Source organism: Notothenia coriiceps, unplaced genomic scaffold, assembly GCF_000735185.1.
Source record: "Notothenia coriiceps isolate Sejong01 unplaced genomic scaffold, NC01 NC01_scaffold00019001, whole genome shotgun sequence".
Classification (NCBI taxonomy): Eukaryota; Metazoa; Chordata; class Actinopteri; order Perciformes; family Nototheniidae; genus Notothenia; species Notothenia coriiceps.
The window spans coordinates 391,601-406,017 of NW_011351702.1; the positions used below are offsets into that span (position 1 = coordinate 391,601).

General features: G+C 43.4%; 2 protein-coding genes across 2 annotated transcripts in view; both read left to right on the forward strand.

Annotated features, from left to right (window-relative positions):
• mtmr6 (myotubularin related protein 6) overlaps positions 1-13,839 on the forward strand; it is a 23,372-nt gene extending 9,533 nt beyond the window's left edge. The window contains exons 5-12 of the mRNA XM_010778378.1: positions 11,503-11,631; positions 12,093-12,227; positions 12,343-12,475; positions 12,604-12,713; positions 13,081-13,206; positions 13,311-13,360; positions 13,451-13,544; positions 13,624-13,839. Coding sequence (XP_010776680.1) covers positions 11,503-11,631; positions 12,093-12,227; positions 12,343-12,475; positions 12,604-12,713; positions 13,081-13,206; positions 13,311-13,360; positions 13,451-13,544; positions 13,624-13,734 — 888 coding nt within the window. The 3' untranslated portion in view covers positions 13,735-13,839. The remainder of the gene's footprint in view (positions 1-11,502; positions 11,632-12,092; positions 12,228-12,342; positions 12,476-12,603; positions 12,714-13,080; positions 13,207-13,310; positions 13,361-13,450; positions 13,545-13,623) is intronic.
• On the forward strand, positions 5,910-10,645 carry amer2 (APC membrane recruitment protein 2). The gene has a single exon (XM_010778376.1). The coding sequence runs from the start codon at positions 6,071-6,073 to the stop codon at positions 8,105-8,107; it is 2,037 nt and encodes a 678-aa protein (XP_010776678.1). The 5' UTR covers positions 5,910-6,070; the 3' UTR covers positions 8,108-10,645.
• Positions 13,840-14,417: the final 578 nt, after the last annotated feature.

Sequence of the window (14,417 nt, forward strand, 5' to 3'; positions counted from 1 at the left end):
GAGAGTTTTCTTGACTAATAGAATGAATTCTGGGGGTTGGAGCTTAGACTTTCCGACTTTCAATTTTAAGGACCACCCTAATAGGTATAGAGTATGGCTCTTTTTTACTCTCTTGTTTAACTACACTGAACAAAAATATAAACGCAACACTTTTGTTTTTGCTCCCATTTTTCATGAGATGAACTCAAAGATCTAAAACATTTTCATACACAAAATAACCCTTTCTCTCAAATATTGTTAAAAAATCTGTGATAGTGAGCACTTCTCCTTTGCCGAGATAATCCATCCCACCTCACAGGTGTGGCATATCAAGATGCTGATTAGACAGCATGATTATTGCACAGGTGTGCCTTAGGCTGGCCACAATAAAAGGCCACTCTGAAACGTGCATTTTTTGGCTTTATTGGGGGGGTCTGGGGGGTTTCTGAAAACCAGTCAGTATCTGGTCTATGAGGGTTAGGTGTAGGGTATGTTGTGAATTGAGTGGCGCATGGTGGTGGTGGGTTATGGTATCGGGCAGGCGTATGTTATGGACGAGTGCATAGAGTTGATCAGGTTGTTGATTGTGGCCTGTGGAATGTTGGTCCACTCCTCTTCAATGCCTGTGCAAAGTTGCTGGATATTGGCAGGAACTGGAACACGCTGTCGTATATGCCGATCCAGAGCATCCCACCATGCTCAATGCGTTTTATTGTGGCCAGCCTAAGGCACACCTGTGCAATAATCATGCTGTCTAATCAGCATCTTGATATGCCACACCTGTGAGGTGGGATGGATTATCTCGGCAAAGGAGAAGTGCTCACTATCACAGATTTTTTCAGATTTGTGAACAATATTTGAGAGAAATGGTTATTTTGTGTATATAGAAAATGTTTTAGATCTTTGAGTTCATCTCATGAAAAGTGGGAACAAAAACAAAAGTGTTGCGTTTATATTTTTGTTCAATGTAGGTTAGGTGTGTTGCCCTGGGACCATGGCATGTTCATTTAGGCTTGAAGTTCACATATTTATGATGTGTTTTGGCTCAGCATTTCTCAAAGACCATAATCATTCTGTGTACATTCCAGACTGGTGTTGGTGCCTTCATACTGGAGCTCAGAAAGGATTTGATTTACTGTACAAGCTAACATCTTACTCAATCCGATTGCTTCAGGAAGATGAGATGTAAAACCTGCAGGACGTCAGCATTTACAGGGTGAATGATTGGTGTGAGTCTCTGCAAGTGCAACATCATTATCATACATTTTATTTGTGAAGTGCTTTGCATGACAGGAAAAAAAAACTATAACACATAACTACTCTGGAGGCTCCAGCCTGTGTGCCTCTCTAAATACTTTATAGAATCTGTCTTAGCAGCATTTCAGTGAGCTAGTTCCCACTGAAAAAAATATGCTTCACTGTTCTCTCAAACCCAACTGCAGGAATAAATTGAGTTTTGTGCTTACACACACATATACCCACATTCACAAAGCAATCAGACTAAGTGACCATTGGTCTCAGACAAATCAATCTCTATGAGCAGTTACAAGAACTTGCAATAAAGATAAACTGGCACTGCAGTGTGATGTTTGAAACCCTTGTGTCAGCTTTCTCCAAAGCTCCATACTCTTTACAATCAGACGAAAAAGGCAACAAGAATTGAGTACACACACAGAATAGACGACAGACCAATAAAGAATCAGGTTTTCAACAACCTTAAGTTAACTTTTAATTCATTGGGATGGTTATGAGTTATTTATGTAACATATTTATATGTTGGTTGCAAAAGAGGCTTTTTATAACTGTATGCCTTAGTTTGATTACAGACATGTTCTACCTTGCAGTGTGTATTTGCTTGAGTTGCTTGGATAGCTGTAAACTTCAAGTTCATGCAAGTTGGACGCAGTTTTTCTATATTGACAAAGCGGTGCGGCAAGTTCTTACCTCTAACACCTTTATACCCTTTTCACCTCTCTCTCTCTCTCTGTACTAGGTCTTCCTGTAGCCTACTTGTGCATGTTACCCCACATTAAATATTGAGCAGTCTCTTCTAGAGACAAGCTGCTGGGGGCTTTGAATCATTCAGATAAATACTGCACGCCATGCTGGCAGAGCACTCCTGAGTACAAGGATGTAATACTCAACATAAACGCTTGTAATACTCATGCAACATGTCTATACACTGTACACACAGACAGCCCACATAGATATGCAAACTGTATACATGCACACACTATATGTAGATGGGGCACATGTGGTTGAAAATGGGATTTGCTCTCCTAAAGCAGAACTCGATGTCAAAAGCATTTCATCAGTATTTGGTAATTGCACTCTCTATCTACTCACTGGTGTTATTCATTTTTTACTTTCTCTATCAAGTAAAACACCCTTGTCATAAAATATAGTCATGGCATGTTTCCCAATCATTTGGGGTGTAGTGTGCACCTGGAGGGTATATACTTTTTTCATGACAGATACTTGGAAATGTTACAGTTGGATAAGCCAAGATCTAACTAATAACCATAATCATGGCTCTATTCCATTTATGTGCTATGGTGTGTCATGTCAAAGAGCCAGCCCAAATAAAATCAGGAATCTGGCAAAAACTCAATCTTACAGAGCCATCAATATTATGATGAATTCAAGTTGTAATTTTCTGTAATCATCTGCTGCAAAAAAAGTAATGTTGGCAAAATAATGTTTAATTTGATCAATTAATAATTCAGGACCATTATTCAGGTTATTACGTATGTTATGTACAGGTGTATTTTGTGGGCTGTTAATTCTTTGGCTTATGAAAAAGGCAAAAAAACATAACACATACATTAAAAGTGTTTGGCCTGTGCTTAGATGGCTTTACAACATTTAGTGTCACTCCCTGTTGATTTCTAAAGTAACTAAAGAGCACAGGGGGTAATCCTGTGGGTTTAACTTTACCCACACAAACATAGACATGTGCGCCAACAAACACACAAACTGGATTAGTTTAATCTGGAGCTGGAAGACCCTCTGTCCTAAAACATCCTGACTAACAAGACTCTTAGTGATGGCAACGATGGTGATGATAAGAATCTGTGTGTGATTTCAAAAGGTTAGGTACATGTGTTTGCAAACAAACAGCTAAACCTTTGCCTGTTTGCACCAATAATCCTTTACAGGCATGATATATGTGAACCATTGAATGCACGTCATGGAATTTCTCGGAGGCCATACTGAAAGGAAAAATATGGATATCCTGTCAACGGTATTTATTCCATCCTTGACAAAAGTCTTACACTTACATGCAGCCCTGATCCAAATGTAACCTGACTTGTTGGAGTAATGGCTGACACACTGCTGTCTGAAATGTCAAAAATATTAGCAAATGTGGCTTCAGCGTGGGTAGCAAGTTCACAGCAGGTGTTTTTTCTTTTTATCATCTGTCAGACCTAAAATATCTGCTGGTATTACTGATTAACGGTAAGATATTACGTGTTCCTAAGCCAATTGAGGCAAAGTTGAATTTGGCGTATTACCTTTACACACCTTTATACAATCAAGGGAATATTTGTATAATTTTTTTAACGCAAAGTAAACAGGGTGGTGAATCAGAAATTGTTTTAGTGGCTTTGCACTTTTATTTTCAGAATTGGATTATTTATCTAAAAATAAATATGTAGTTTAATGGTTTTGCAGAGGTTCAGAAATGATGGAACTCATGTGTAAAAAGATTAAGTGGATTAAAAAAAGAATAGATCATTACTTTTTAGACAATGTCATCTTCAATAATCTCATTCATTAGAGGCTTTACATGCGGAATAAAGGTAAGAGCTGCAGAACAAATATTTCCTTAACATGGAAATGATTTGCATCTCTGGAACATTGTTGCTATGGCTGTGCTTTTATTATTTAAATTTTAATATGACCTCAGAAATTGAATAAAAAAATTGTTCTTTCAAATTCTGATGTTCTTTCCATCACCATATCAAGATGATCTCCGGTATTCAAATGTTCTACATCCTATGCATCAATCCATCCTTTCATGCATTCCCATTGCACGCAAAGTCAATATTTGCTTCCTGAGGCTCTTCACAAGCAGAGTATGGAGAGTTTGAAAGCACTTTAAGCAGCCACATGCAGACAGAATGCAAATGATACGCCATATTGTTGGATAACACAGTAAAAGAGGAAGAGAGGCAGAGAGAGAAAATGTCCTCTAACTGTCCCACTTAGTGCCGAGCTTCACTCAGGGGGCTGAAACGGGAACCCTATTTAGACAGATGGGGAGGGTGTGTGTGTGAAGATAACAGTGTGTGGACTTCTGCTGTTTCTTGCATGCATCTCATCTAAGCTCATTAAGGAAGCACATGTTGCATTTTCATAGACATGTCCATAAAAAAGCTTCTGGAATAGTTCTTTCGGCATTAGCATTTTACTTTTGTATTTAAAGTTTAATTGGTATCATCCTCTAAAACCTGTTGTTTCACCACCAAATCCAATGTGGTTCAGCACTGTAAAATGGATTAGGAGTACAATCAGATCTAGATTATGGTCCTATTTACAGAATAGACTAGTATTGCATTCTGGTACTTTGCTGATGTTGGAATGATTAAAGCAGGATAACCATGTGCCTTTCCTCCCTAAGAAATCCTTTGTCTCATCATGTGATAACTGAGCCCACTCATCAGTCTCTGCCCGCCATCTGCTGCTCAGAGTCAAGTCCATCCAATAGCTGACCTGCTAGCATGACTGTAGGGCATTCTGCTTAAGTATCTGATGCACCTGCACTCTGGCAGACAGGCCGAGTGACTGACTTGTTGGCTAAGCGGACAGATTATCGTTCTTATATGGGGAAAGTGTAAGGAAGATATGCTTCAGCGCTTCACTCTGGGGGAAGCCCTCAAAATGTGTCTGTGTGGGTGTGAAGATATCTGTGGATCCGTGGGTGTGTGTGTTGCCTTTGGCGAATGAATGCAGACATTGTTTGATTGCAATGGTCTGGAAGAGGAGAGCTTGTGCCCAAAGCAACTAAGGAGGAGGAGGAGGAGGAGGAGAGAGAAGGAGCAGGGGAGGGGAGAGGCAGTTTGTAAGTGGGTCGGGGTATCAGGGAGATTCATGGGGGGTTGGGAGGATAGAATAGGCAGTAAAAAGAGCACTCAGAGTGGAAAACTCTCAGCAAAAAGAGGGGAACTCCAGTGAATCCACTACAGGCGAGGAGGAAATATTTTGGAAGACATACATCCATAAAAGTGGAGATGGAGAGCTGCTATAAATCAATGTTGTGTTGTTCAGCACACTATAATACCTCAATGAGTGTTTGAACATTTGCAGAATCATTTGGTTCGTTGTCATACTGAAAGAACATTTATTATATTAAGCCATGCATATTTAAGAAGAACATTATCAGCAAGGCAACACGTTAAGGCTATCCACTGCTTTTTCCTCCAGTTAGTAAACAGTTAACTACTCTAGATGCCCCCTGACAGTCTGCTGGTTGCCAACGTAGACACTAACAGTATAGCTAATGTTAAAAGAAGGAGGATTGTATGTTAATTGCATGAGTGGCTACAAACAATTGGACACACACACACACACACACACACACACACACACACACACACACACACACACACACACACAGGGATGTTGCACGTGTGGCTTGTAAACTGATGAGTAGTGCAAAGAGAAGAGCAAACAGTGCATTGGTGACAGGGAAGGTAGATGAAGAGAGGAGGAAGAGGATGGGGGAGGGTGTGGAGGACAGACACTGGCGCCCCGCCAACGTTGACGAAAGCTGCTTAGCCCACCCAGTTGCCATGGTTACAGTAAGGAGCAGGTCCTAGCATGTGTGTGTGTGTGTGACTGAAAGAGAGAGAGAGAGAGAGGGAAGGGGAGGGTAGGAGAGAGGAGGGGAGGGGAGGCAGGCATTGAGAGAAAACCAGCAGGCAGGCGTTAGAGCAAGTCAGAGTGGGAGTGAAAGAGCACCAGACAGCAGGGTCGAGAGAAAGAGTGAGAGAGAGGGTGAGTGTATGTGTGGACAGAGAGAGAGGACAGAGAGGCAGCTAGAGAGCTTGAGGCTAACGATAGAGTGGGAGCGATAGAGTGCTAGATAATGGAGCTGCAGTCGGAGTGTGTGGAGCCTCCTGTGGCCCCTCAGTGTGACCCCCAGCCCACAGGGAAGATCAACAAAGCTGCCTTCAAACTCTTCGGGAAGAGGCGCACCGGCTCTGGGATGGCCAGCTTCTTCTCCTTCAGGAACAAAGGGGCTACCAACAGCGGGAACAACGGGAACTCTGACAATGGGAATTCTTTGAATGGAAACGAGTCAGCGGCGTCGGTGGAGCTCGTTAGGAGCAGAACCCACGATGGACTAACGAGCTCTAACAACGATGCTGATGGACAGAAAGGGGAGGGGCTTGCTATCATAGAGGCAGGGCCGGTGAGGTCACTCAGCAAATCGCTAAGTTTCTTCTCTTTACTCCGACGAGGGAGTTTTAGGTCGAGTGAAAATGGAGGGACAGGGATTTCCAGAAGAGGGAGGGGCCTAAAGGGCTTTTTTAGCAGCATGCGATGGAGACGTAAGGACAAAACAAATGATGGCGAGGGGGAAGTGGTTGAACGGAAGCTGGAGAAGGATGGGGATGTTGCCGACTCTGAAAAGGTAACGGATATTACGCTCACCCTTGAACCCCCTCCTCATCACCAAGTGGATTGTGGGGATGCACGGGCATCACCCAACCCAGAGACTCCCACTACTAGTGTTACTATGACACCCCCACACTGTGTTGCCATGCCAGGGCCATCTGGTGAGCCAGACTCCCCCTTTCCTTACACACCCACTGACTCGCCGCTGCACCCCCCTATCCAAATAGCCAAAGCATCAATTTCCAGCCTCACCCCTTCACTCGCTACACCCCCTTTGGATTGTTGCAGCACGGGTGACCCCCCCTCAGAACCTTCAATGGACCGCCTCTGCTCTCTCCTCTTCACTGACGTCACGTCCCTCAAGAGCTTTGACTCTCTAACAGGCTGTGGTGACATTATTGCTGATGCTGAGGAAGAGGGGCCAGTGGGTAATGGGGGCAGTGGCACCAGCAGCAGCAGCAGCGGAGGGGGGAGTGTGGGACCAAGTGTTGGGAGAACTGTTGGTATCACCAGTGTCCCGTCTCGTAGCTCCCCAACCAAACCCCCTTTACCTTCGCAGCGGATCCAACACATGTTCTCTGTTTCTGCATGCTCAGTGCCTTGTTCCCTCCCCGCACGGGCCCGGGCGCCCCCCCCACCTCAGCAGCACCCAGCCGGCAGCGGTGTGGTGGCCTACATGGGTGGGGGGGAAGAAATGGCAAGTCCAGAAGGAGTGGATGATGCCGACATGCAGGGGCTCTGGCACATGCTTCCCTCCACAGGTGACAACTCCCCCGCTTTGCCCCGATCACATCAACCTTCCTCCTCCACGCCCACTTCCACGTATCCCCCCCGTGCCCCCTCCAGCTGTCACCTTCCCTCAGCCCACAGGAGCACAGACAGAAAGATCCCCCAGGTGAAGGCACTGGGCCTCAGTAAGATTCCAGTAGGGGGTGCAGCAGGAGGCCGGGCAGCTAAACCCCCTCTCCCTCACACACATGGCCGTCTACCCACATCGCCCGGTGAAAAAGAGCCTCTCAGTGATGAGGGTTACTGGGACACACCCTCAGCGACGCCCACAGCCACACCTGATGAGAGCGGGCTGCAGCGGAACCAGAGGATTGCTCTGTTACGCGACAGTTGCTCTGGGGACCACCTGTACGACTTCTACAATGACCCTGAAGAGGATGAAGATCAAAACAGTACTCCCTCTCCATCCACGGAATACAAACTGAGCCCCAGCTCACCAACATCCCCTCCTTCATCCTCCTCCTCTTCCTCTTTCCAATCAATGAAAGGCAGCACCAGCCTTCCTCGGGAATCTAAGATCCCAGTGAGCAGCAGACAGACCCCGCCTCCCCACTCAGTAAGCCAGTCAGCCCTCTCGTCTGTGCTAGAGGCTGAATCCCCTCCACCAAAGACCCAGGCCCCTCCGGCTCGCACCAGGATCCCTGTATCCAAGGTGCCCGTCCGTCGTTCTGGAAACAAACCTGCCAGCACAAAGGGAGCCGCAAACAAGAAGTAGCTCTTGTGGAATGGGTGCTTTCTCACCTACTAACTTGATGACCTGAGTGTACATCACTTCTGTGCTGTTTATGCAGAGCCAAAGGTTTCCCCAGACCAAGAAAAATGTTGAGCTGTAGAGTTAACAGCCTGTAAATTCCTCTCAAATCTCGAAAGCTCTCATTCTTTATGTGTTTTGGCTTATGACGGGTTAGGAGAGAATAAGTGGTTTTGTTCCCTTGAGAAAGTCACGAGGAGACTCCAAAAAGCTGGGTTAACACTTCACGGCCCTCACTGGAACTTTGGAGGTTGACTCTTGACAATCTTGGTCTCGCAAAAGACACACATGCCTTGTAACTTCCTGGAAAAAAATCCTGACCTGCTGAAAGCTCAACTGCACACTGCAAAACAAAAAGAAGATAAGCAGAGCACCTTTTATCTTTTACATTTTATTATGGAATTCCACATGGCATAGTTGCTCATATGGAACTAATCAAATCAAAGTTTTTCCTGAGTTTGTCATCTTGTGTAATCTGTAACAAATTACCTCCTAATCCTTTGATATTAGAGCCAAAGTTAAAATAATACTCTAGTCTGCATTTCACAGCCTCTGATAGTCTTGGACAGACTGAACAATATCCATGGGCTGGAATAACCCAGACATTTTTGTTTTGTTTTTGGAGATGCTCTTTTTGAGATCTGGTTTTATTAATTGCCTACTTTGTAGTAGCTACAAAACCCAATTTGTTTAACATGCCCTGCAGAAGGCCACATGATATCCTGTGTTTTTTGGAATGGGAGACCTCCTCAGTTTTGATTTGTATTTTTGTTATTATTATTATTGTGGATGGACTAAGTCTTGCATCTGGATCTCACTTACACCCTCAATCTCTGGGATTTACAACTTTTGATTTACTTAAAGAAACTTGTAACACTATCGCAATACTCGACCTGGAGGGATCCATTGCACTGATGCTTCAACAGACACATGCACACACACATTTTCTATCCCTCTCCGCATGCAGTGCCCCACAAGGCACAAAGGTCAGGGAACATCATCTAACACTGAAGGACCGTACACACACTGTTCAACCTTGGCACTGTATTTGTAGCTACACTGGATGACTTTCTTCTCTAAGGACACATGCAAAAACAACCAGTTGTTTTTCTTCGTACTTTCGTCACATGATTTCATATTCTTTTTATAGGTCTCTCCTAAAAGTCATACTGCTCAGATCTAAAACATGTGGCAGCTTCTTAATGCTCTGCTTTCTCTTCTAACACACTGTACAGGATGATGAGAGTGGGTTACAGGAAGAAGTACTTTCTGTCAGCCAGTTTCAGGGAGACAGAATATGTCTGCAAGCTTTTTATTTAAAATAGACTGTTTCCTGTATGAAAACACAAGTAAAGGAAAAAACATTTGAGTCAGGTTCAGAGTCCTTCACCCATCCTCTCCTGGCTGTTCTACTAACGCAGCTGTGTGTGAATGTAGCTTGACATCATTGTAGATCATTAGTCAGCATATATTTTCCTCTGTTGGACTGTGTTCCTCTTTGCCCCTCTTTTGTGGGGGCAAGACAAATGGTGAAGTTTACTGTTTTCTAAGACCCCCGTGCACAGAAAAATGAAGACAAACCATCGCGTGTTGAGCCTCGCAAAGCGCCACTTGTTTTAAGAATGAGGGGGTGTTTTGCTGTGCTAAAAGGCCTTTGTCAGTGATTCAGTGAGACAAGTTACAGGGGGCAGAGTGTTCCCTACCCTTCAGTTAAAGAGAGGGGTTTTTGTAGGGCAAGACATTCGAGATCATGCAAGTTTCTCTACTGCTAACCACAACGGTACCAATGACACTTGAGGGTTATTCTAGTTCATGATAGCTTTCCATCTCAGTAGGGATGTGTTGATTGATCCACAACACTGCTCCAGGTTCAGATATCGTTCATCCTCCTGCTGGTGTAGTGCAGTATGAGGTCGTGAGGTAACATGATCTGCAGTAAGTGTGTTTCCCCGCCGTTAAAAAGTGCAGACTAAAGGTTATCTGGGGAGTAGAGAAAGACCATGTCAGTTCATATTTACCCTGCTTATAATTTGTTGTTTGCTATTTGTATTAAGTATGCAATCACTTTAATTCTCCATTCTTCAGATTGAGAAAAGAATGGAAATCAATGTAATGGCTGGATAATTAAACTTAATGCCACTGTCACCAATCCATTTATATGAATGTTTTTTCAGTTAAAGACAGAGAAGGGAGCTATGAACTAAGGGACTTGTCATTATGCATCATAGGTTAAAAATGTTGTTTTGGCAACACTTCTAAGTATCACAGGGACAATGCAAACTGACAATGACATTTACCACACACATATTGCCACCTTGCTTATTCCTTGAATTGTTCCCATTTGACTCTTTTCTTTCTGATTAAACATGTTATCCTTTATGTTGTAATTCGCTGCGATACAAAATACATTATGTTTTCCTTCTTTTTGTTACCGTCTGTCTGTACACAGTGCAACATCTTTCCACTTTTCTTATTTAATTAATAAAACTGTTTGCGCTGATAGACGAGCTTCTGCCTCTTTCTGACCACATCTACACAAGAATCCATACACTTGTCAGAGGCTTTGTATAATTAGAGCAAAACCAGTTAGAGATAGAGCCCCTTTCTCATCTACCCCCATCCTCCATCTCTCCTCCCCCCACATCCCGGTGGTTTAAATCCCCACAGAGTAACTTGGGTGGGAGAAAGGGTGAGAAACAGAGACGTTTTTGTTGTGCAGCGTGTGCCATTTTTTGTTGTGGCGTCACACTCGGAGAGAGGGGCTGCTTGGCTTGGGAGTTATACGTTATCGATAGGACTTTATTGATTGGCTGAGATGAAAGCCTGATGGATGTGTCATTGTCTGCTGTTAGTCTGTAGTGGGAAAAGATGTATAGGACAAAGACAGACAGCTAATATGATGACAAAGACAGGCAGCTGATGCATGGTGGAACTCTTTGCACCTGTGAGTCCTGAATATAAATGAAGGGGGGGATCTCATTGTTTTGAGGAATACACATATTGCTAAAATAAGCTTATATGTTATTGTGGTTTGGGTGCCCATGCATTTGTAGTGGGAGGAGAATTTGGTGCAGTGCGAATCCCCTTTGTAATGGTGCTGCAAACCCCCCCTCCCTCTCAATACAGCTCTCTCTCTCAGTTTCTGCACGCTGAGGTTGATGTGAAAGCCTTACGTAAGACCATAACACTCACTTGTTCCAGCCCACCAGATGAAAGCTAGTGTTGCTGACAGTGAGAATGGTGTGTGTGTGTGTGTGTGTGTGTGTGTGTGTGTGTGTGTGTGTGTGTGTGTGTGTGTGTGTGTGTGTGTGTGTGTGTGTGTGTGTGTGTGTGTGTGTGTGTGTGTGTGTGTTTTCCAGGTGTGTGAGACATACCCACGGGACCTGTATGTTCCCATCACTGCCAGTAAGCCTATCATTGTGGGGAGCTCCAAATTCAGAAGCAAAGGACGCTTTCCTGTTCTCACATACTTCTACCAAGAAAAGAAGGTACTATAACAACCTAAGCACAGTGAAAGCAGATTAAACCTCAACATTTTGTTAAGCCTTATTCATTATTGAGTTAAAATGTGTATAGGTTATCCACAAGGTGTAGCTAGGGAAAATGCCCGAGGTTTCATGTTATTGAAAGTGTTCATTCCCTGGTTGGCCTGAATGTGATATCAAATTTCATTGGAATACACCTTTGGGATGACGTGGCTCTAGAGGAAATCTCACTGGGTGTCAAACAAAGATAAGATTTGACCTCTCCCACAAGTATGCAGTCAAAACATTTCCTTGAAATCAGCCCATTAGATTTTAAATGTTAAATAAGGATTTTATTAGGCTGCTGTTGTAGTAGGGAGGTAATGATAGGTGTCATATGGTGAATTTCTGTAATATTTTAGCAGGAATACTTTTTTCTTGTTTGAAATCCTCGTTCTAATCAGTGTACTCTGTTCCTCTGACAGGCGGCAGTATGTCGATGCAGTCAGCCTCTCTCCGGGTTCAGCGCGCGATGCCTAGAGGATGAGAGCATGCTGCAGGCCATCTGCAAGGCCAATCACAACAGCCGATTTGTCTACGTCATGGATACTAGGCCAAAGGTAGCCACCAAACTAATCTGTGTTCTGAAATGCTTTTATCTTTGCTGTATGTATTCAACAGAAATGTAAAACTTCACAATATTTTCCAATACTTTTGTGTTTTTCCGTCCTGCAGTTGAATGCGCTAGCTAATCGAGCAGCAGGCAAAGGCTACGAGAACGAGGACAACTACTCCAACATCCGCTTCCAGTTTGTTGGAATCGAAAACATCCACGTGATGAGGACCAGCCTGCAGAAAATGCTAGAATGTAAATCCCATGATGCTACACACACTGGCACACAAACACAAATAACATTTATTTTGCCGATTTTAAAGGGCACTTTAAATTTGTTGTCAGACAAAGCATAAGTATCCTGAAATGAGTTTGTGTTTCAGTGGCTGGGACTCGCTCTCTCTCCATGAGCGACTTCCTGGTTGGCCTGGAGAGCAGCGGCTGGCTGCGGCACATCAAGGCGGTTCTGGACGCAGCTATCTTTCTCACCAAGGTAATCAAAGGGTGGTGTTTATTTGTGAATATTATGTTGCTGGACGACCAGTCATAAACATTTATTTGCTAGAGAGCTTACTTTCGCCAATAATCCAAAATCCTTTTGTCAAGGGAAATAGGGTTATGTTAAGTCCTTGTTGGGCCTACACAAATACATCATCCCTTAAGCACTTTTCTGCACATTTTATATAGTTTTTTCATGATATTTAAGTATTTTTCTTAGAGGATATGGCATATATAAATAGTTAAGTGATATTTAATGATGACACTTTTGGTATATCATCGCTTTAAATCGTGATGGACTTATTCACTGCTTTTTTTCTTAATGCCACAATCCCCTGCTCTCTGCCCCCTCTTCTCCCCAGGCGGTGACAGTGGAAGGAGCCAGTGTGTTGGTCCATTGTTCAGACGGGTGGGACAGAACCGCCCAGGTCTGCTCCCTGGGGGCGCTGCTCATGGACCCCTACTACCGCACCATGAAGGGCCTTATGGTACCAAACACACTCATGCACACACATTGCACTAAAGAGCAGATCAGTACAACTTCTACAATTTAGTCTCTTTTACTTCAAACGTTCCTTTACACTTGTCTTAGGTACTGATAGAGAAAGACTGGATCTCCTTTGGCCACAAGTTTGCAGACAGGTGAGGTTTAACCTAGATATATTAAGCCTAGAGATTGAGTCGGTTTGTCATACCCTTAATATTTATTTTGTGACGGTGTTTGTGTGTTAGGTGTGACCAGTTGGACGGGGATCCAAAAGAAGTGTCTCCTATCTTCACTCAGTTCCTGGAGTGTGTGTGGCAGCTGACAGAGCAGTTCCCACAGGTGTGTTTGAGCTACATGACTTTGGTTTTTTATTAGCAGTGTGGTTATTGCATTTATTAAATAGTAATCCTCTCCATAGGCATTTGAGTTCAGCGAGTGGTTCCTGCTGCAGATCCACGAGCACATCCACTCCTGTCAGTATGGAAACTTCCTTGGAAACAACCAGAGGCAGCGAGAGGACTTGAAGTGAGTTGAACAAACACATGAAAGAGGCACTCCTCATTGCTCAAACGAAACCATGCTTTAAACAAATAACTTACATAAACATTAATTAAATATGTGGTTGATTTGGATAGCAAATAATGTTTGTCATCTGCTTGTGTAAGCCTTGATGGGCAAGGGAGAAACACCTCTGACCAAATGGTTTCTAAGAGGGTAGAGAAACGAAACTCATAAATGATTTTAGTCCTATTTAGAACTTCAGCCTCTTGTGGCTTGAATGAGAATTACAAAACATCATGTGCCTAAAAAGATGTCACCATATTTTTACAGATAAAAAAGAAAGTAAGGACTTTTTACAGATTATTAATCCAAATACTTGAAAAGGATTATAAGATTGTTAAGGAAAATTGCATTGCATTAAGCTAAAACAAAATTCATTGTGGATTGATGATCTCATATCTCTGAAAAGCATATCCACCGGAGACACCGTTTTCAGTTCATGAAACGATTAATGAAGCAAAACAATAATTTCACACAATTGGTATAAAAAACTTTTGTTATGTATGTGTCACTATAACCAGGGGTGCACATAACTTTCTCAGTGAGGTACTGAGGTACTCCAACTTCTGGCTCCACTCAAAGTTATTTGATGAAGCCCTCTGTATCGTGAACGTCAACGGCGGGGGGAAGGGGTGCTCAGTGTTTCCCATA